Below are 23,682 nucleotides of genomic sequence, written 5' to 3'. Positions count from 1 at the left end.
TTTGATTTTGGACAGCCATACACGACCTTTATCGCTTTCCAGCATGCCGTGTACGCCACAGGTGGTGCAGTCGAGGGCAACGTACTCCAGACACATGTGTATCTAACGCAACAAAGAGAAACACACCAAAATGCACTGCTGATAGATGAACAATAAACACTGCAACCGCCACCAAGCAAAGACACCTTTACTGTTGCCTCAAACTTCCGGTTTAAAAGGCCGGGCGAGGAACTATAGCCTTCCTACCATAGCGGTTATTTCAGCGGGCCGTATAGTATGTCGCCTTCCCAGCGTCGTCGCTGAAAGCTTGGTGTCGTAAGCGATAAACAACGTTAATAATGAGAGAGGGGACGCACCGCACGGGGACGACGGAGTTCGCGGATAAACAAACACACGCAAGCGCGTGTAATAAAGCGATAGATCCACGACGCGACTTGGCTTCTATCTCCCTGCGCCTCTCTGCACCTCTTTCTCTCTCTTATCTCTCCTCCTCCTCTCCCTCGTCTCTCCACGGGGTCTGTCAGGCGTGAGAGACCTCTCTCTCACTTTCCCTTGCGATGGGTCGCGATTCCACGGGCGGGCCGCTCGCCACTGCTCTTCTGACGTTATTGTTATACCTTCCGTGTAACCCCGATGGCACTGGTGGTGCTTGGCTTTTTCCCCCCTCCCCTTCCCCACCGCTCTTCCCTCTCTCCACTCGTCACGACCGGTTGGCTCGCGGTACCTGACGCAGGCCTCATTCGATCCTGGCCAGCCGCGCACGCTGCCTGGATAGTCGCCGCCGGCGGTAGGCAGTTAGTAGATGCCGTGTCACTTCTCTCCAGTGCGTAGCCTGCGTTTGAATACTGGTGTATTAGTAGAGCGCAGGTCGTAAGTGCTTCGTTGAACTGACCCTACACGACGCGGATTCTGTTCTCGAGGGAGTAGTATGTATGTGTGAGTGAGTGAGCCTGTGGTGGTTGTGTGTACGGCCCGTAAGCCCCGAGGCGGTGATGATGTCCGTGTCGCTGGAATCGGTTTCACTAGTCGACGTGGATGAACCTTCGTACGCCCTGCTGTGAACGACGTTGGATTATTCCCCTCGCATAGCCTCCAGCCGTACACGGATTCCTCGGCGGCTAGTTGAGAACCGGCTGTGCGGCTTTCATCGCTTAAATTGAACGCGGTGTGCCCGAGGTGTCCCAGCCAGTCCTTCTCCAGTCTGTCCCTGTGCTGGATGGTGTTGAGTGACAGTGTGTGATTGTTCTCTTCGACGATAGGTGGCGACTCTGAAGAGGTTTTTTTTATTTTATTTTGAGGTGGAAGAAGGATACCCGTTAACTTTTGTCGTTTCCCGGGCTACGCCCACTACGCTTGAGTGACTGCGGTTGTTCCGACAAACGCCGGCCAGACAGTGCACGCTTCGCAGCACGCTTTAACCCCCGTCGTTTCGTGTTTTTTTTTTTTTTGCTACAACCTTCTCTTTTGAACAGTAACTTCTTTCACAGACAGTGAAGGATGATGCACTTCGGATACGCGCTTTGAACGAGCCGTTGCGACGTCTCTTTTCAAGCAAACCCGGTTGCGGGGGAGAAGGTGAACCGCTTGTTTCTTCGGCCTGCAAGCAGTGTTCGTTTGCAGTCTCAACGCCTGCGCATATACTCCAAAGGGAAGCACAGATTGGATGTGTTGTTCCTGGTCATTCTGTTTCCTCTGCGAGTTTTCGCTGGTTTACCAGCAAATCGTGTCAAACCGCAGTGTGACCTGTGTGCAGTGTTAGTGTGTTGGCGGCTGAGCGAAGGGAAAGAAATATATACAAAAGCGACGATGATGGAAATGTGCCTACCGTGCGGACGTGAGAGTGCGATTTCCAAGCGTGAGTACACTCTATAGCCCTCGATGAGTAAGTAGTGTGGGCCTCTGTGGTGCAATAGTACACTTAAGTCGTGCCAATTAGAAAGGCTGAGTAGCGGTGTTTGCGTCGTGTAACGGACAGGGTGCCGTGTCAGGTTCACTTCCTTTGGGTCGACCTCGAGGCCTTGAATACAGTGACGCGAACTTTTTAAAACTTCTGGAGTTTCCCTTTTCAGCCTCCTTCCCATCCTCCTCACCCACCACGATGTGCTCTCTCTTGTTTTCAACTCAATCACGTGACCAAAGTTTTCATATACTTGTACCTGAGGTGATGATGATGATACATCTGACTCATTCATCACTCATGAATAAACTTACGGCCAAAGTCAAGCCTGTATGCGAACTTCGGGGAGGGGGGGAAGGGGGGGGGGGGCATAACAATATTCCTAGGTGTTCTGACAAGAAAGCAGACATTTTATTTAATTTTTATTTCTTTGTAAAGGTGGAGAAATTGAAAACTTCTGTCTATTCTTCAGTGGCACAGTGATGGGACGGTGTTTGTTTTCTTTTTTTTTTCTTCTTCTGACAAGTATACTGCTTGATGAACTCCCGCTATGAAAGTTTCGAAAATCTATCTCCTCTCTAAAGACAGCCTTCACGCGTTGCGTTTTGTTCAAAAGAAAAAATGCCAACCTCCTCAACGTCAATTTGAATGATTCGAAGGAGGCAGATTTGGAGGGGGGGGGGGGGCAATTCGCGCTACCAGCTCGTCGATTCGTATCGGCGATCATTCGCATAAGAACGGTGGCCGACAGTGTTTCCACTCATCCGTGTCACAATTCGACATCTCTTTGTACTCATTGTACCCGTAGCGCCGGCATCGAGACGTCAATGAGCTCTATAGCGCCGGCAAAGGCGGTATTGCGGACGGGTCATCGGAGCTCGCAGTTAATGGTGTTTGTTCAGCCCGCATTGTATGGAACAATGGACGTTGCGTCATCGCTGGTGCTAATAACCGTGGGCGCTATTGTAGCAGGGTCATAAGCGCCTCAGCGAGGTGAGAAAGAGAAGAGAGGGTACAGTCGAGGACAAAAGTTTCTGGACCGTGCAAATCCGTAAACGAAGCCCGTTGCTCTATTATTAGCCGCCGGCTGGAGGCCACAACTGTCGAGGTGAGAGAACAGGATTTTGGCTTTTACCTCCGCAAGCGTGGTCTCGACCCGCCGGCTATGTCTGGTTCGTTTGGTTTGGTTTGGTTTATTGGGGTTTAACGTCCCGAAGCAACTCACGCTATGAGGGACGTCGTAGTGGAGGGTTCCGGAAATTTCGACCACCTGGGGTTCTTTTACGTGCACTGACATCGCACAGCACACGGGCCTCTAGAATTTCGCCTTCATCGAAATTCGGTCGCCGCGGCCGGAATTGAACCCGCGTCTTTCGGGTCCGCAGCCGAGCGCCGTAACCACTGAGCCACCGCGGCGGGGCCTATGTCTGGTTCGCTTGCGGAGCACGTGGACCGGAGACTTTTGTCTCCGACTGTACCTTGAATGTCAGCTGCAGGCATCTACTGTCTGTTCATTTCTTCTTTCTCTCTTCGCATGAAAGAGCCGCCTCAGTTGCCATAATTGTGCATTTTCATATTTAGGGCAGCCTTAGCGTTTGGAGGCGGTCATTGTTTTGCATGGTACTGCAATTACTCTGCCCACAATGCACACTTAGCGGGAACATGATAAGTAACGCATTGTGAACATTCAACCAATGATTAGTCTAATTACCACATAACTCTATGAGCATATTTCTTCTCTTTTTCTAAATACTTTTTCCTTTGGGCTAATATTAACATTTCAACATTATTGATTTCAGTGGACAAATAAGAACAAAAAATTGGCAGTGGTTAAGCTCTGGTTAAACCTGGAGGATTGCGAAAGCAACGAGGAGAGGGAGAGACAGGCGACCGAGAGCGCGCGGCAGCGGCGGCGGCCCCGGCACGTTAGCTATGCGCCACTACTGCGCATGCGCAACTGGCGAGCGCGGCGGCGGCACCTCCGAGTCCCCCGCGCAGCGACTAGGGTGCCTCGATGCGCGCGCGCCCTAGCAGCGACGGTGGCGGCGCGCCAGCTGTGTGTCGTGTGACGTCACTGCTCCTTGCGCATGCGCAGTATGTCCTTTGTTCAGCTACGCGAAATGACTCAGCGACTCGCGTAGTGTTGCTTTCACAACAAAATTGGATCTTTTCTGGAGGCTGTGCGCTGTATTTGGTGCTGCTTCGACGTATATTGCCACATTCCTGGACATTCTCGTGGCGCCGTCTCCTGGCCGAACTGCCTTAACCGCCATCCTGGTGGCGGGCAGTGCTTCTTCGTCGTCTCTTCTTCGGGTTCCGCTCGGGAGTTCGCTGCTACCTGGCGCTGTTCACTAAAACGTGACCTGGCTGTCCCGACTGTATAGCCGTGACAATATTATACGAAAGAGTGTGCATGCGATGGCTTTAAGGTGCGGCTCGTTTCGATAGTGCATGTCAAAGTGCTGCCCTCACGGACTTGGGTGCTACACACACACACACATGATGCTAAGATGACAAACCGGGTGAGTTCGGAACTAGTCGTAATGATTGAGTATTTGAAAAAAAAAACGGGAAGACATTGCTACGTTCATATTTCTAAAATAGAGTTAATAACTGTAAATTTATTGTAGCTTCCTTTCCACCCAGCTGATCTGTGGCACGTTAGCTTCCACTAAGAATTAGAATGAGGACTCTATCCTCAACTTTAAAGTGAAAGCAGAGCCGTTCCCCTCCCTCGCACATTCCTCAGGTCAACGTTTTCACTGCCGCTCGCATTCCTTAGTGCAAAAACAAGTAGGCCGGCTTCGCATTTAGTTTTGCTGTAAGAATGTTTTTGACAGGAACAGTATTCCCTACTATCGATGCCAAAAATTACGAGAAACTTTAGCGGCTAAAGTGGTGAAAGGCGAAAGCCTGAGAGCTGCATTCTGCTACGCGATTGTTCTCAGCACATTTTGTTGGTGCATTAATGAACTGCCAATTAATGACGCTTAAGCTTCGCCTTTAGGAGTGGAACGCGACAGCGTGTTGTAGCGCTGCCAGGGAGTTGTTGTTGTTGTTGTGACTGAGAGAAGGATGAAAAGGAAATTGCACGGGCCTGCTACTGGCTCTAGCCAAGCCACCACCGCTGCCAGCGTGCAGATAGAGGAGAGGTAAGAGATCAGAGGAAGGAGAAAAAGGCAAGAAAAGACGCGCGTCGCAGCAACAACTGCGTCCGCAGGAGCGGACGCTGCTCAAAAAACAGGCCGAAGCCGCGCTCGCCGAAGCCAGAACAGATCCACGGAACGTCACCACCCGTTCGGCGCGATGCGTTGCCCTTTGAACGCAACGCTTTTTGAGGAAAGGAAATGGGGCTGTAATTCTCTGTCATCTCCGTGCACACCTGAGCCGCACCGTACAGGAAGGGAGGAAGTGTGAGTGAAAGAAGAAAGAGGGGCCGTAATGAAGAACATGAAAATTGTATTTGAGGAAAGGAAATTGCGCATTAACTGTCTCACATATCTCAGTAGACACTAGTCGAAAATTGTATTTGAGGAAAGGAAGTTGCGCAGTAAGTGTCTCACATATTTCGGTGGACACCCGTCACAATTCGCGCGCGGTGACGACACGACAATTTGGTTCAATCCGAAACGCGGACAAATACGCCTTGTTGGTAAATTGGTTTTTGAGGAAAGGATATGTATCTGTCTCTCGTATCTCGGTGGACACCTAAACCTCGCCGTAACGGGAAGGGAGGAAGATGGGAGTGAACGAAGACACCGTATTCACTAGACGCACCTTTGTTCATTCCAAACCGTCGAGCTGGCATGTCCGTTCTTGTTGTTTGAGTGTGCAGCGCAGAACATCTGTTTATGATCTGTTGTAATCTGTCAAAACAGGCAATAAAGACAAAAAAAAAAAGAGCTGGCATGGCGGAGTGGTAGCGTGCTTGACTCGCACTCCGGAGACCGGGGTTCGATTCCCAAGCTCAGCCAATTTCTTAATCTGTTTTATTTATTTATCTGGTCTGACTAGAAAGGTTAATTAGACTAATTGGTTGAGTAAGCAATTAACTAAACCCAGTCAAACTTACTTGGAGCATCACTATACGATCCCTTTAATTGGTTGCATGGTTAGTAGCCACGGTACAATTGGCCCCGTTTGAAATTCGCGCACTGTGACGTCACGACCGTTTCGACCAACTGAAAAGCGTGACATTTCTGTCGACAGCTCCTGCTTACAACGATGAGGCATTAAAGGCTTCCGCCTTAAAAATTTTTTGTTCATTGCCTATAATTCGTCCTGTGGCGTAAATAAAAGGAAAAGTTACAGGCTGGTTTCATAAGTGAATGCCAGTAGGGCTTCAACGCTGAGGCCTATATGTGACCACATACATGTCATGTTGGTGACAGCGCGAAGACGGGTCGAACAGGTCCAAACACAAATAATTTATTATCTTTAAATACTTTTCAACCAAATTGTTTTTCGGTTTGGTTTTGTTTTGTTTATGGTGTTTAACTTTCCAAAGCGACTCAGGCTATGAGTGACGCCGCGGAAATTTCGACCACCTGGGGTTCTTCAACGTGCACTGACATCGCACAGGACACGGGCCTCTAGAATTTCGCCGCCATCGAAATTCGACCACCGCGGCCGGGATCGAACCCGCGTCTTTCGGGTCAGCACTCAGCAGCCGAGCACCATAACCACTGAGCCACCGCGGCGGCTTGATTTTGTGTTTGGATTATACGGAGTATTAAATGAGCCTTTTTAATACGGCAGGTGCTGACGGCACCAAGACATCAGTTCGAATAAAGCGAAAGTTCTGATGAGCAAGATTTGCAATGCACTACTGTTTTTTTTTCTACGAGCACCATAATTTCCAGCTTATTGCCTGCGGCACTTAAAATCTCTCCTTTAAGTACGAGGAACGAAGGTTTTTCGTAATTTCATCCCATAGAAACGAAAACCGGAGTGCCCGGGAAAGCTTTCGTTTCAACCAATCATTCCTGACCTCCGAGAGCTCTCGAAGTACTTCGGGCTGTCCGCGTTTTTTCTGAAAAAGAGAGAGAGAGAAAAAAAACGAAAAAGGAATGTAAATAGCCCTGCTTGAGTTCGCAGTCGCTGATATTTCCATTAGTGGCCGGCGGCCTTCGCAGGATCGTCCTTCTAGCTGCTTGAAAAACTGCTGCAGCGTTTCGCTACATATGCATAGAAAGTGTTCACTTAACTTGCCCTTCCCCCTCCCTCCTTTCACATACACCAACGCATACGTGAACACCGGTTTGTATTGCTGAGAAATCGCCTTCTCCAGTTCGTATGGAATCCAGGTTTCGAGCGTAATCTTCATCCCTTAAGCTGTTGCCTGGAGCAATATATGCAGATGTGGAATTTTCCTGTGTCTTCCTCGTTCGGCGCTCTGAATTCGCCTGCCTCGATCGTGGTTAAATGGGAAAGATGACCGCGCGCTTGTGCGACGTCAGTGCGCGCAAAATAACTCTGGGTGCTCTGTACGAAACCATGCGGAACCCTAAACTATACAGCTACTCTTCCTCTCTCCCGCCTAACCTCCTCCTCCTCAGTCATTCTTTCGCTCAAATCGCAGTTCTGAGACGTTACTACGCGGGTACGAAAGCCGTGCTGAAGTGCAGGTTTAATGTTGCTCGCATTGCGCGGCGTGTCGGCTTGGTTTCAGTCGGGCTCGTTCGCATGTTGTTTGAGCCCCGCCGTTTACGTTGCTCGCTATGCAGGTCCAGGCTTGATGCTGAGCGCATTGCTTGCCGTATTTGTGTTGCTGCAGCTGGACTCCTGGGCTCACGGACTCGATACTAAAGGGGCGGTACTCGCTGTTTAAGCCTACTCTGCTCATGTTGCTCGCGGTGCAGGTCTAGCTTTCATGTTGAACGCATCGCTAGATGTATTTGTTTTGTTACAGTTGCACTCCTTCGCTCACGAACTCGACACCAAAGGTGTGGTACTTGTTGTTGAAGCTCCTGCTGCTCATGCTGCTTGCGATTAAGGTCTAGCTTTCATTTTGCGTGCATTGCTGAACGTATTTTTCAAGCAGGGTTCTAAACCGAAATCGGGCGTTACTGCGCCTAGGCACATTAACGCACCTGTCGCTTGAAGACTCGATATCTGCGTGGATAATACTTGAGAATGCAAGCAAGGACCTCTGTAAAACATAGTTTCAGACATTTTGGGTTGAGGCCGTCGTCGCTGCCGCGAATTCATGCGAAAATCACGCTGTGTGGAGCTATGTAACGTGGATAGGGAGTGTCAGATGAATCACTAACGCAGGGGCGCACGCAATGATCCATACCATTTCCAAAGTTCGACATTGGAAAAGCTCCTCATGGCTTTGAATGCGGAGTTATGAAAGGTTTGGTTGGTAACAACTTTATTCATAGTCCTGCAGAGCTTTCGCCGACGGGGCCTTAGGTCTCCCACGTGGGGACGTCGAGGCGCTGCCTCGCCGTCGCCTCGCGGGCCTGCTGGACGGCCCAGAGTTGGTCCCCGAGGCTGGGGCTGCGCAAGGCAGCGGCCAACCGCGGCGGGAGGGTTCCGGAATTAGCACCGTGAAGGTTTTTGGTACAGTCCCAGAGCATGTGAGTTAAAGTGGCTACATTGGCGTTGCAGACCTTGCATATATTTGTCGGGTATGTACCGGGGTAAAGCCTGTGGTATAGTTCCGGGTTGGGGTACGTGAGCGTCTGCAGTTGTCTGAGGGTCACCGCGTGCGCCCTGTCCAGCTTGTCGCTGGGCGGAGGGAAGGTTCGGCGGGCCAGGCAGAGGGCCTTGGTAATTTCGTTGTAGCTGGTCAAGCAGTCTTTGGTGCTATTCCACGGACGACGGTCGCCGGCGCGGTTCGCGAGCTCGCGCGCCTTGGCGTGTGCCGTCTCGTTGCGGTTGCGATACGTCCTCGATACTTCTCCCATGTGCGCCGGGAACCATTGAATTCTGGTTTGGAATTCTACCTCCTGCTGGACTTGCCGGTTCCTCAGGACTTGGGCCGCTGTCTGTGAGATCCATCCTTTGGCGAAGTTTCTAACCGTCTGACGCGAGTCGCAGAGAACCACGGTGCACGTCGGATCCGTGAGGGCGAGTGCCACCGCCGCTTCCTCCGCCTCTTCTGCGCGTTCGCACGCTACACTTGACGTTATGCGCGTTTTGCCGCACGAATCGACGACCGCAACCGCGAATCGCGAGCGTTCTGCGTATTCCGCGGCGTCAACAAACCTTGTCCCCGTATCGTCTCCATGGCTGTGCAGGAGAGCTCTGGCCCTGGCCACTCTTCTTCCCCGGTTGTGTTCCGGGTGGACGTTTCGTGGAATCGGGTCGACTCTTAGCGTTTGTCTGATCGCGTTTGGAATGGCGACTTTCTGGCCTTGTTGTACGTGGTAACGGATGCCGAGACTTTCCATGATCTGGCGGCCTGCTGTCGTTCCCGTTAATCTTTCCAGTTGTGAAGTGCGCTGCGCCTCGGCGATTTCGCTAAGCGTGTTGTGAAGTCCGAGCTGGAGCAAGCGATGCGTGCTGGTAGACTCGGGTAGACCCAGTGCTATCTTGTACACCCTGCGAATGAGGACATTGATCTTGGCTTCTTCTCCCTTGTACCAGTTGTGGAATGCCGCAACGTACGCAATATGGCTAATGACGAAAGAGTGTATGAGTCGTGTGAGACTCTCCTCCCTCATTCCGTTTCTTCTGCTAGTGACCCTCTTGAGGATTCGCATGGCGTTAGCTGTCTTGTGCTTTAATTTAGTGATCGTTTCGCCGTTGACGCCGTTGGCCTCGATTATCATGCCGAGGACCCTAATTGTGTGTACTATCGGGATGGTTGCTCCGTTTCTCGTACGTAGTCTGATCTCTTCGTACTCGCGCTTTGTCGTTGCCGCATTCCGACCACTCCCGGGTGGTCTGCCCCTCTGCGTGGGGCGGTAGAGTAGGAGTTCTGACTTTTTCGGCGAACATCGTAAACCCGTACCCTCTAGGTATTCCTCTATTGTCTCGATTGCTAGTTGCAGTGCCGTTTCCATGTGACCGTCGCTGCCTTTGTGCACCCAAAGGGTTATATCGTCGGCGTATATTGTGTGCCGGACGTCTTTCAGTTCTTGTAGCTTTTCTGCTAGGCCGATCATGACCAGGTTGAAGACCAGGTTGAAGGTCACGCTCGATATTTTTTTTTTTTCATGCCTTGTATCTCCCACGCCACAATCTCAATGCGGCCGAATCGGAGGCAGAAAAGGCAACAAAAATCATGCGGGCGCGCGGTCCGCTGCGCGCCAAAGCGCGAGCGACGAGAAAGCCACTCGTCGAGCGATGGTAGTCACTTTAGTGCCGCGAACCCTCTCGCGCGCGCCACTTCCAACGTGTGGTCCGCAGTCAAAGCGATCGAAGAACAAGAAGTTTCTATAAAGCAATCCAACGTTGGTCTGGGCAGTTATTATAGTAACTGATTTTTCAATCGCTCATTTCATGATGTCATTTTGACCGAAGCCAAGTCACAAAACGCAACACAAAGTTCATTTGGGCGCGCGGTCTGCCGGGCGCCCAAAAGGCGACGGTTGGGAGCGTCTGCTAGCTGCTCCCGGCCTAGGTGCCGCCACCGTCGGCACCCGGGAGAAGCCGAGAGAAGGAGCGCCGGCATAGGAGGAGGAGGGTGGAGATGTCGCTACTTTTAGTTTATTTAGGGGCTTTAGATCTTTCTATCAAATTACTTTATGTCTTGCTAGGTCTTTCGCGTTTTGCCTCTGTGGAAATACGGCCACCGCAGTCGGGATTCGATCCGGCGACCTTGCGTCGTCTGGACAGATGGCTCGCTTCGCCTGCGATGTTCACGAAGGCGGCACGCGTTGAAGCGCGGACTTAACACGAGCGATAGCGAAGGCGCCAGGAAGGGTTATACGCGAGGCTCAAACAACACCGGGAGATAAGAAACGTCATTCCTAAAGCCCCTAGATAAGCAAAGCTGTTCTAGGGACTTTAGTCGGGCCGGCTGGCGGCACTCCTGTGTATGTAGAACGCTCATTCGCAGCTGCGTGGCCTACTTGGTTGCTTCAATTCGATAAAAATCGGCTGTTTTTTCGACAGACACTTCCAAAGATGCATGCGATTGGCGCTTCACCGTGAACTGAACCTGTAGCGATAACGTCGGAATGCATGTTCTCTTCGGTGGAGTGTCGATTTCGAAGGCTTTCTTATCCCGGACGAGTTGTACTTCTCAGTCGCACGGCGCATCTTGCTTTATGCAAACTCGCCTTATAGTATGTAAGGTTTCGAAAATCCTGTCCGGGATCTCTTTCTGGCTATACTTTTAAGAAACTGCGCTGTACCTGGTATTTTTATTTTTTTATTTTTTGCTTTATGTACTGTCACAAATACCGCACGAGATGCATGTGAGTGCCCGGGCCCGTGCAGTAGCGAAAATGTGCCAGTCAATTGAGTCACACTTGAGAAGGCAGGTAACTGCGGTGCCACGCGCCTGTGTTTTTCCGTTCGCGTTCGCATATTCCACCTCTATAGGCGTCAAAACGCCTTTTTCTCTATAGGTCAGTGCATTCTCATAATTAGTTTTTATCACCTTTTTTCTTATATTAAGCGATGTTTCGCTTCAAATCCGGGGAAAAAAAATTGCGTGGACACTTTGGCAACTAAGGTGTTGAGAGACGAAAGCCGAGGACACTATGCCGTGACGACTTCCGGTGGATGTGACGTCACACCATTCCCGTGGCTGTAGCGATACCCAAATTGTACATCTTTCGGGGATCTTAAGTGTTACTTACGCTTAATTACACATTTCTCCATCTAATATGACACAAATCCGACGTTTATGCGACCATTCTCTGATAATTTTCACTATACCGTGAAGACTTCTGGTAGATTTGTTGTAACACCGTTGTCGTGGCTATATCGACGTCCGCGTTATTTCGACGCAATCTCGACATTTTTGCCTCTAATTATTTAACCAAATAACCTACAGTCATCAAACTTGGCTTCTCAGTTCATGTTTTCCTCCTCTATCTGAAGTAACTATTGGTTTTCTTCGATCTTTTTTAGTTCCCGATTAAACACTTGTGAAACCCTCTGCTAACGGACGACAGTATGAGCCATTAAAGGCTTTCGCTTTAAGAAGCCATGGTTCTTCGGCTGTTAGAACTTGAGCTTACGGAGATGCCACCGGTCGACTAGACCGTCATTATTTTTCCTCTTTCTCATCGCTCGCGCGGCCTTCATCTGATTTCGTATTCCGAGCAACGACTGCCCCGACCGCTCGCTTCTAATGTATATATCCAGCGCTTTCCCTGAAGCAACGACAAGGCCGCCGTGATATCGTATAAAGGCCGCCCTACGGATTCTTCACGGATGAGCCTTGGAACAGTTTCTCTTATTCGCGGCGATGTGGGAAAACCGAGGCATCGTTTGCATGAAGCTATACTCTAGGATCTGTCGCCAAGCTGTGCCGTAGTTTGCGTGCGTCCCGTCGAAGGACGGAGTAGGAACAGAGCAAGACAAAAGAGAAACTCTAAGCAAGGATCACCTCACGCAGTCGCTAACCCCTGCCAATTGACTGTTTCATCGAAACTTGCGCGCAACTGTGAGGAACCTAAATGACATCCTCAACAGCCTTTGAGTGTGCGCGAGGAAGAACGTGGTATTCCTCCCTGATGTACCGGAGTATAGCGCTGATTTGTTGCGCGCTATATTCTAGTTTTGTTCGCGTGACAAGAGATAGTTAATTAGTAGCTGCGTCTTTATATCGGGGTGGCGACGGTTACTGTCAACTCGTTAACGAGTATAATCTCTTGTGTGTCTTCTCCAAATTCGATGCGCTAGTTTTCTTGTTTATGGAGGTAAACTAGTGTTTCGCTGCAAGTTGACAATGCGCCATTGAAGATTCCTTCACCGGAGAGCTGTAAAACCGATACCTGAAGGAAGATTAGCAATTAAGTCTTCCGAAGAATAGAAGAAAAAATAATCAAGATCTCAACAGATTGGGCTGAAAAAACAAGGCTGAAATAAAAAATAATCTCCGAATTTATTTTAATAGCGGAATTCTAGTACAACGGTACAAGAGGAAAGACAACCCTCTGCCATGTTGTGGGTTCTTGACAAAATAGTTTGCTTTTTAGTTGTCAGAAAATTCAGCTTTCCAGTGCCCATCTTCTGACCGTTCTGGGAATTTAATTTTGTATAGAGCGATTGTCCCGCGCTTATGAGCTAGTTCCGGCTTGGTTCCTTTGGTTAAAGACGACTTCGGTTATTTTTTTTTCGTTTCAACTACAAAGAATGCGGTAAGGTATGCATAACCGCCTTTTCTGTAGCCGAACGAATGCGTTTAACTATTACAAGTCACGGTATTTCGCAACACAATACGCCACTTTATTCTTTCCACCTTTCTTCGATGTTGCTCCCAAAGAGATATCCGGCTCATTTTGAATACAAGTTGGCAGGAGCACGCCGTTTCGCCTCCACACACACCCATCCACAAATCGCGTGCCTTCCTCTCCACTTGCCAAGTATTTCATCCTTGGCTGCCCGCCCTTGTTTCCCCGCTAAGCCTTCGCGCAACGTGCAAGAATGTTCCGGGCGTTTCCGAGGGCGTTCGTGCGTAGTATTACATTCTGGAGCGACCGTTTCTCGCTTACTTCCTGAAGTATCCGCTTTTATATTCCGTCGTCGTTCGCGTATACCGTGGTATATGGAGCAATTTAAGCCCGCGGCCACCTCGTATAGGACGAAAGCGCATTACACACACTCCACTCCGACCGTACCACGCCCGGTAATAATAAATCCTTCAAAAGACGCCCATTCCAGGGAGTGTAACGATGCGTGAGATGTAGCCCCTCGTCGTATACACACCTGCACGAACTGTCAGTCGTGCTTCGTCTTTGTGCTCGACTAATCCGGCATATATGGGCAGGGTGGACGCCCGGGCATATATAGGGAGAGGGGGGGGGGGGAGTGGAGATGTAGACCCACGAAATTTCGCGTGCAACCGTTTCGCGTCAGTGACTTTCCTGGCCGCGGAAAGAGTTTCGGACAGATTTTTTTTATTATTTTTTTTTATCGCTCGCCTAGCCCCAGCGTGTCCGGCGCGGGAAATGTCGGTCGTCAGTTCGCGCACGTTCCGGACGGCGTTTGCCGCGCTCTGGTTGTGGCGCCACCAATTTCCGTGCAACGCTGATGGCAGCCGCGGGAAAGATTGCGCGCCAAAATATGCGCGCGAAAAACGTAAGCGCGCGCGCTTTTGCTGCAGGCCGGCCGCTCGGACAGCTTCATATTGGCTGGCTGTGTTCTATGCAGTTAGACCCTCGCTACAATGGAATGCACGGAGAGGGGGTTAAGTGCTGGTAATTCTCTCTCTCTTTCTTTATCTCGTTCTCCCCTGTGCCTATCTGCAATCGCCGTGTTCTATTAGCCGTGCGGAATGCGAACATCACAAGACGTAATTACCCACTGTGTACGCGATGGTTCGGTATATGGTAATGCTACGCTATAGCGGGGCTTCGCTATAGTGGTAATTTGTTACGCTGGTGGTGATATTTCGCACACCTGTTATTAAAACGCTTCGCTGCGTACGCGTTCGAAACTGGCAACAGGCAAAGCGAAACACAAAGAATAACTCCCGTATTTATTTAGTTCTGTAGGATTGAGGAGGAGTAAGCAATAGCTGCATCGCTTCCCCCTCACTTGTCTGACAACTGCGCCCATACTAAGTCCGCCTACATCACACTATCGCATACAGCGCATTAATTATCCAGAGTGCCATTTCTCCAGCACGGCTGTTGTATATCCTAATTACCAACCTACACTGCCCGAGATCGGGCTTCCTTGGTCACGTGACCGCCCTGGGTACGTTCTCAAAAACGCATGGTTTAGGCTAGCATGGATAGCATACGGACAGGAATGATCTCACCAACAGGGGGCCAACACGAGAGTTTTCAATGCCGACGTTCGCCACCGATGCCGGTTATCGTGGAGAAAGTCACTTGAATAGCCGTCGCCGTGAAAAAAATAAGGAACACATTGAATACACTGACGCTGGTCCATTTCCAGAACCCTTTCAGCATTACACTGGCCTATCTAGAGACCGAAACCGCAGTTCTATGGCAGCTTAACTCGTGGACCTATAGCTCGTTATTGCTGCTCTTTTAGTGCCCAGCTTTCCTGGACTTAGAAACTAGCGCCATCTCTTGGACGGCAGTAGCGAACACCGCGAAAAACAGCGGTGACATTTTCAACTAGTAGTTCTAGGAAAATTAGAGATTCTCGACAGATTGTGCGCGAACGCGGTGATTATCATAGCCGACTCTTTTACCTCACTGCAAAATTTCACCTAAAAATTCTTCCTGCGCTCACTCTATTTCCGAAGTTCACAGAAAATTAGTGAGATGCGCCGAACATTGGAAATCCCCGCCATGATTTTGAGTTTTCGGTGTCGCACGACACGTGGTTGGCAGCTGTGCGAACTATAGTCGGATAGAACTTGTGAAGCTCCGCCCACATTCACGACCGCCGCACAGATTTCCTCCGCGACAAAAAAGTAATTAAAAAGCTGATTTCCTTTACTATTGCGTCTAGCCAGCGGAGTAATACAGCACGCTGCGGACCATGGCCCAGTGTGAGCAACTGCTATTTTTTGTAGCGAAAGCTACAGTGGCCACGAACTTGCGATTTCGCTGTGGCGATGCTCCGAGGAGGCACAGAGACCGACCCTGAGCCGTTGCCTAGCAACCGCCGCAGCTAGCGGATGCCGCGCGCTCGCCGCGCCATCTGGCATGACGTCATACCGCGCGCCTCGCCGCGGAGCCGCCGCCGCCGTTTGGTATGACGTCACACCGCTTGCCTCGTCGTTGCTCTCGCCTCCGCTCGCTTCGCCAGCTGTGTCGCATGCCTGATGACATGTCGGAGGATTGAAAAGGAGAGCTCGCGTGCGCCGCAACCACAGTTGAGGCGGCAGTATGGCAGAGTATCTCAAGCGGAAATTTACGGCGGATGCTGCCAACGTCTCCGTGTAGACATCGGCCACTGGTTCGGCTGCCTTTCGCTCCGTATAAACCGGCTCAGCCGAGCTGAGCCTCATCCATTTTTTTTAAGTTGTATCCTACAATAGAACCGCTTGCCCATATTTGCTCGGATATGAACGTCTTTACTCCACTTAATTCCCCATCTTGTAAGTCTTCGGTGAAATGTTATTTACAGCTAAAAACAAAGGGCGCGCAGTTCGCTTGGAGCCGAACACGGCGGGGGTGCTGTGAAGGGTTGGAACCTGTCTCCATGCTGAACTGGTCACACTCGCACTTTCAGCTTCGATGCACGGATTTAATGGCGAGAGACGCGCATAGGCGTCGTCCGGTCGCGGCCGTAAACTGGAATTACGGGAAACTCTCTTAACGTGGGCTCATGTAATATATGCACAAAGCTGCAGGATATACAGTCCACTTACAGTACGCCTGCAGAGGCGCGCCTGGTGCTGTAGCGATCAGCGTATATTATACGGCCCTGTAACTGCTTTCTTTTTCTTTTTGCTGTTTATTCCTGCCACATAAACTTGCGCAGCGTGGAGAAAAGCGATAAAAGGAACACTACCATCACTGCTCTTTTTTTTTTTAGTTGTACTGCCGCGTACTTCGGAGTGAACTAAGTGGATTAAGCTGGAAGCGCAGAGTGGGGTTCCACAGGCCTTTTGACGGTATGCAAATTGAAGGCAGAAAGCGAAAAACACGCGCGGCAAGGTTTAAACTTCATTTAACTGCAAAAAAAAAAATCTACAAAATCGCTATTGGATTTGTGACAAACCGGGGCTGACAGGATTCCATGCGAACAGCAGCACATTGCTGTTAAGCGGGTAAAGAGGGCTTAGAAGAACAAGACAACTTTACTAACTACACGTCCTCATTCTGGAGCAGGGGCATGGAAATTTAAGATCTGTGTGTGTGTGTGTTTGTGTGTGCGTGTGTGTTTGTGTGTGTGTTTGTGTGTGCGTGTGTGTGTTTGTGTGTGCGTGTGTGTTTGTGTTTGTGTGTGCGTGTGTGTGTTTGTGTGTGCGTGTGTGTTTGTGTGTGTGTGTGTGTGTGTGTGTGTGTGTGTGTGTGTGTGTGTGTGCGTGCGTGTGTGTGTGTGGTTTGCTTTGGTTTGGTTTATGGGGTTTAACGTCCCAAAGCGACTCAGGCTATGAGAGACGCCGTAGTGGAGGGCTCCGGAAATTAGGACCACCTCGGGTTCTTTAACGTGCACTGACATTGCACAGTACACCGCCGCGGCCGGTGTCGAACCCGCGTCTTTCGGGTCAGCAGCTGAGCACCATAACCACTGAGCCACCGCGGCGGCTGTGTGTGTGTGGGGGGGGGGGGGTGACATGTTGCCCGAAAGGCCGCAGCTGTCAAGAGAGGCGCACTACATAATCGGATTCAACTCAACAACGGAGCGGCTGTTCCCTGTCAGTGGCGTCCGCCGATTCTCATGAGCCCGCAAGCGTGACAATATTGTTGGACAATGCAGGGAGTGGCAGATGAAAGGTGATAGTCCCCTCCCTCCATGGTCGGAGTTAGTCCCCTCCTTGCATCGTAACGCCGCTCCCTGCATTGTCACGCTAGCATATTCATGGGAATCGGCCGACACCATTGTCTGGAAGAGGGTCCTTTGTTGGTGAAAATCATCTTCGTTCTAGATTTGTATCCGACTATAGAGCGTGCATGTTGGGCGTCGGTGAGGACGAATTCGTCGGCCGCGCCTCAAGAGATGTGCAGTGTAGCTGGGATAAAATTGAGAGAGAATAAGTGTTCTCGTATATACTGTCCTCGCGCCTTATCCGAAATACAAATTATTTCCACCTGGAATAGGTTGCTGTGTGAGCTTTCCGTTTTGTTTATTTTTTCCCCCCATTTTGGAGACAGTGTTACGTCTCATGCTCCTCGGGGCCTTATTGTTTCGCAATATCTTCTTTGACAGCGATTTCTGTGTGGTGGGTCAACATAAACTGCGTTCAGAAGTGCAAGATGCCGGGCTAGTTGGTAATCCATGATGAAATAACAGCGCAAGGAACGGGACGAAAACACGAAGCTGGCAGACACAGCGCCCGGTCTGCCATTGGCTGGAGACACAGACACAGCGCCCGTGTCTGTGTCTTCTTCCTTCGTGTTTTCGTCCCGTTCCTTGCGCTGTTATTTCATCATAAACTGCGTACCGACGTGGTTGCCAGAAATGTTAACCGTGACTTACTGGCCTATAAAATTATTAAAACCAGGCGGACCTTGGCCATGAAGGAAAATTCACCAAAGAGCCGACTCTGCTGAGAAGAGCACGCAACTTGTGCTTCGTCGGGTGGTGCTTCGCAGCGCTTCCTATAGATGGCGTCACGACATAATCTGAGGTCCCGGTAAAACACTACCGCCTCTGCTTGCCGATGCATGTCGTTTCGGAGCAGGGCCGACAGGTGTCGCGATAATCTAATTGCGGTGCGCTTGAGAAAATGCCGCCTGTGATCACATGGTCAGGGTGAGCGTGAGAGAGGCTATAATAATGCGATAGCATTAGAAGCCACATGGGACCAAAATGCGTCGTCGGTCACAGAATTCGCCCATTGGCTAGAGGGGCGTGAGGTCACCAGACCAGAGCATTCTCATTGGCTGAAGAGAAGTGACATCGATTAACGGCAGGTCTGCCATTGGCTGGAGAGAAATGACGTCACCAGACCGGAAGTGATGTCATTCCTGGTGAAGGAATGAACAGCTGAGCATCCCTATTGGTTGAAGAGAAGTGACGTCTACGGACGGAAGCACTCCCGTTGGCTGGAGACAAATGACGTTACCAGACCGGAAGTGATGTCACTTCTGGCGAAGACATGAACAGTTGCTAATGATATTCCATTGCCAACACATTATGGAATTAGCTGTCCCTGTAAATTTTTATCAGGAGTGAACGTGGATGCAATAGCACCTATCGCTTTCATGCCTTTGCCCAGAGGGAAGAAAAGTCTGATGTCATCTCTTCCCTCTGTCTCTTTCTTCTCTTTTCAATACGCCGCGGCCAGCGTCTTTCATTCCCGCGGAGTTAAAGCTTGTTTCTATAGTTGAATACAACTTAAGTCTGCAGTCAAGTTCCACCCACTTTCAGGACCGCCGCACAGAATTCCTCCGCGACAAAAAAGTAGTCCGTTGTTAAAACTCTTCTTGTTACCAAACAAGAAGCTAGTCACTAGGAAAAAAACTATAAGCTCTCGAATTTTGTTACCTGGCTTGTATAATATAGAGAAACATTAAAAAGCTGTTTTCGTTTACTGTTTTCATTGACCAGCGGAGTAATACACGACGCCGCGGACCGTGGCCCTGTCCTGTGTTGGCAACTGCTGTTCTTTATTTTATTTTCAGTTGTATCCTACTATAGGACGTTTCTTCTTCGAATGTAAGCACGGCGACGTCCCAAAGAAGGCTGGGGGCCATGGCTGCGGGGTTCCAAAAATTTTCCGCTGGAGACCTGCGCCTGCAACGCTCATAATTGCGAGACGAGAAGCAAACGGGTGACAAATTCTCCAGCGCCATCCAGAAGCTACAGTTGTTCACGAAGTGAATAACTGTTTCATCCTAGTGACAGCTTCCGTGCTGACCTCGAGGTGGGGCAACCTAACAGTTGCGCTTCCGTTTTACCCTTCGTCATCGTTTACACTCCGGGCACAAAACGAACGCGTGAGGAAACCGCACTGGCGGGCGCGGCGTGTCGTAGTGAAACCCACAATTAGCTCCGGCGCAGAGACAACGTAGAAACAGTCCTCTCTCTTCCTTCTCTCACGCGTGCGCTCATCCATTCGGCAGCGTCACACATCCAGAAATACTGTTATTACGCTCGCTTGACGCTTGCGGTGAGGTAGCAACGGCAGCTCGGTGAACAAGCGACGTAGAAGAGCGCGCCAAAGCGCACGTCTTTCCTGACGTCCACTCTACGTTCGCGCGTATCGGCGACCGGGTCCTCGTCCAATAAGTCAGGGGAGAAGACGGATATGAAGCCAACAAGGGTGAAAAAACGTGCTGCGAGAAAGAAAGGGGGTCCTAAGGAAATTGGCGGGCTTCTTAGGCATCGCCGCTAAGAGGCGCTTGGCGCGTACACAGAGCGTCCGTCGTCTTGAGGCGGGCCGCTCTAATTTTATCCCCGCTCATGGCGGGTGTAGGGAGGATGCGGGCGATGGCGAGGAGGTATCCTCGAGGGCGCGGAATCACCTCCATCTTCTTTCGCCTGCGATTCCTCCTTTCCCGGTCGTCGTTTTCAAGCACTTCCCTTCTCCTCGTTCCGAGGCCCGTCTTGGCAGAGATTTCCTCTTTGGCGGTCTTTCGCCCATCTCTTGTCAAGCGGCGGGCAACGTGCCCCTTTCGTATACCGGGGATCCCTTTCTCTCTTGCTCCGGGCACGGAAGAGAATTGAGTCTTTTGTCTCGGGAGCCTTCGTACGCTGTTACTGTACTTCGTCTCACTCTGCGTGTGTTCGTGTGTTCGTGAAGAGTAGGGCAACGGTGGATGCCTTTCTGTCGCAGTGCGAGACGCATATATCCTGAGGGTCGCGGTTAATTGGCGTCCTGATTCGTCTCAAGGCTAGGACGCGAACTCGACAACGCCGGATGGCTTTCGCTGCCGTCTTTTCGTCTTTCGTTACTTATGGTACCGTGTTCCATTTTGTTGGGCCGTTGTGGGTGTCGTTAATGACAAATCTTTACCTCTGTAGCGTTGAAGTGTATCTGTACTAATGTCCTTTCCTTGTTTTGCTAAAACCTGGAAATATCAAAACATGACCTAGAAGATGTTTATAGTAAACAAAAGCAGCAATCGAAAGGCTGTGCCGATGGAAAATGTGTAGTGGTGTGGACTTCTTCGATGCGCAGTGGTCATTAGAGACGTACGCGCAGTGTTATTGCAATTTAGCCTATGGCAGCGCTAATCTATTTTCAATTTTGTTGATATACGTTGTGTTGCAGTCATCAGACAGTATGCATGTTTTGCTAAATGCGAAATAACACTCGCCTGGTCATTTGATCGCTGTCACCGTTACTGTTTTTAGCAGTTGGAACCGTTCTGCTGTTGTGCTTATGTGTCGTTATTTAGCGTTGTAGTCGTCACGATATGGACACGGTTCTAATGGTGTCCCTGTTTGCTTTTCTCTTGTCTTTCCAGGTGACCATGTCAGACGTGGCCGATTCTGTGAGTAACCCGCAGTCTCCAGTGAATGGCATCTTGCTGGATGAGCCGCTGACGCTTGACTTTGATCCCATGAGTTTCCAGCTATCCTCCCCGACAGAGACCAAAGCTCCCGTCGACCTTGTCGACTCGTCCCCCGAGGACCCTCCCTTTGCTAACGAACCCCCCGAAATCGCTAACGATACTAACTACAAATACAACCCAAAGTCCTACCTCCTGGACCTAGACTCCCTGCAGGAGCTCCAAGCTAACATACAGTCGACGTCATCGTCTGATGCTGCGGCGTCGCACGTCGACATGGCGGAAGAGGAACGAGGAGTCCCGACGTTAGAGGTCAGCCGCGACGACAGCAGGGACCAGAGACCGGACCTTCTGGTTGGGGTGACGGTGACGACCTCTCCGGGCGGGCACCAGGCTTACATACTCGAGGAAGACGAGGACGAGCTTGATCTCACCGACCCCAAGTCAGAGGAGGACTCGCGGGAAGTCGACCTCTCCGTTGACGCCTCCGACTCTTCTTCCAGTCTCAACCAGGACAGCTCCAGCCCGCTGAACGGAGCAGCAGGCAGTCCTCCTGAACCGCAGGAGGACGCGGTCGGCTCTCCCGTGGTGGCCAATCTTCCGGAAGACGGTGTCGACGAGGACTCACTCACGCCCCCGGTCGACACGAGATGCAGCAGCGGGAGTCCAGTAGAGATCGTCGACCTCTCAACTTCACCACTGGGTGAAGTCCTGGGCAGTCCTGGTGCGCGAGTCAACGGTGTAGCAGCAACGGGAGCGCAGTCGATACCGGAGTGCGTCTCTTACCAGGTCACCACACCCGAAGAAGGTGAAAGCCGACCGGCAGCTATTCCCGAGGAAGAGGAGAATGACGAGGGCGGCGGTAGCGCCGTCCAGGAGGTCGCCAGCTTTGTCGGAGAGGAAGCCGACGTACCGCAGGATGGTCAGTGCGCGGAATACGTCGTCAGCACTCCAGAGGATGAGGAAGATTCGGCTTGCAACGTGGAAGAAAGCTTCACGAGTCCCGTGCCCGAGGTCTCCCGAGAGACGTCTTCGGCGATGAGCTCTGACATGGACACGTCGTCGAGAACGACAAGCGTGGAGACAGTGGCTTGCGCGAGTCCGTTGCACACTCAGGATGCCGCATTGATGAGTCCCAAGAGTCACAGCGATGACGCGTTGTCGCCTTTCGAGCGCCGAGAAGAGACGATTGACCCCGTGTGTAGCCCTAACAACCTTTGCACGACCCCCGTGTTGGCTTTCTCACCCACTGACACCGCCGAGATGGCTGACTCGCCAGAGCTTGAGAGCAGTGAAGATGAGTTTGAGTACACGCCTGTAAGTCCTGTTGTTTTGGTCCGGCGTCTGTGGTGTTTGACGCAGCTTGCTTATTCCGACGATGCGTGACTATGCTCTTGCATGTGCATCGCTGTTAACACTGTGTGGCCCAAGCGCTTTTGACCCTTGACGCAGTGACTTCTGTTGTCTCACATAAGTACTGTCCAGTGAGTACTGTTTCCGAAGCACGTGAAATGATGCGGCCTAGTTCCCGCCGGAGACGAAAAAAAAACTGATTTTAACTATCAAATAAATTTTTGCGCACCCTTGCTGTATAAATGTTTTAATAGCAGGTTATTGAAACTACAATTAAATTGTAAAAAAAAAGTAGGAATGTCTAAATCGGGACCGGCGAGTCGTACTTTTTTTACTGAAAAAACAAACAAACAAAATGACCGCTTTTCTCAAGATGGAGTTTTATTGACATGGCCGGACGTTGTTAACGAGAAAAACGGCAGGCGCACAAAAACTGTGCTCGATGGTGTCGTCAGAGTGCTAGGTGGCATTTACTACGGTGAGGTGCAGCGTTTGTCCATTGTATATACGGCCCAATGAATTTGCTACTAAAGCGAATAGTGCGGTCCTCTAAAACTCCTCAAAGTCCTAAGGCTGGGATTCGTGAGGACGGTAGTTCACCTCACCTTCGAGAGATTTTGAACGCTGACGATGCGAAATGAGCCACACAGCAAATGCCAACTCCTCCTGGCTGTGTGTTTTCGAGAACGGGTGTACCTCGACTTCGTTTTTAAACAGAAAAAATAACGGCCCATATACAGTACGCTAGTGAGACTAGTGCCTCGTACTGCATGCTCCCGCTTGTGTCGTGCATCTTTTTAAGGCTTCGTTAATGACACCGTGAAGATAACTCCATTCAATTATTGATCTGGCTCCTTCTGGCTGTGTCGCCTTTTCATCGGCAGCAAGAGACGGATTTATCGGCGAAAAAATTGGATGGAAAATTTTTCCCGCCATGTGATTCAAAATCGTGAAGTTATACCGAAAATGACTCTGTGATCACCATTTTGAGATGAATGGCGGTGTAGCGTAGCGTCTGTGATCTGCCCCCAGAAATTGGCTTCGATGCAAGCATTTTAGTTGCGCAATCGGCCGGTGATGGCGACACCTATATTTAGTTCCTTTTTTGCCTTTTATGGCTTATAAAATCTCTGTTCTTAGCGGTAGCGGTCTCTTTTTAAGCCCAGTGCAGTACCCTATCCATACAGGCCAGCGCTTATTTGCATTCAGTCTTTTTCTCTTCTGTATTGGCTCATGCAACGTCAACGTCGC

At 50.5% G+C, this 23,682-nt stretch overlaps 1 protein-coding gene across 7 annotated transcripts in view; it reads left to right on the top strand.

Moving 5' to 3' along the window:
• The window catches only part of LOC149366156 (uncharacterized), a 213,233-nt gene that overhangs the window by 75,380 nt on the left and 114,171 nt on the right, over positions 1–23,682 (top strand). For 6 of the 7 annotated variants that reach the window (XM_089549165.1, XM_089549148.1, XM_089549141.1 and 3 more), the window contains exon 1: positions 21,067–22,395. In XM_089549165.1, the coding sequence (XP_089405291.1) occupies positions 21,130–22,395 (1,266 nt within the window). In that variant the 5' untranslated portion in view covers positions 21,067–21,129. Of the gene's footprint in view, positions 1–21,033; positions 22,396–23,682 lie in introns of those variants that run through there. The other variant, XM_089549116.1, reaches the window with a different exon arrangement.

This window comes from Amblyomma mixtum, chromosome 1 (genome assembly GCF_055824585.1).
Source record: "Amblyomma mixtum isolate Tamu chromosome 1, ASM5582458v1, whole genome shotgun sequence".
NCBI classification, from domain to species: Eukaryota; Metazoa; Arthropoda; class Arachnida; order Ixodida; family Ixodidae; genus Amblyomma; species Amblyomma mixtum.
Note: the sequence above shows the minus strand (reverse complement) of the source record. Positions and strands in the feature narration are given on the sequence as shown.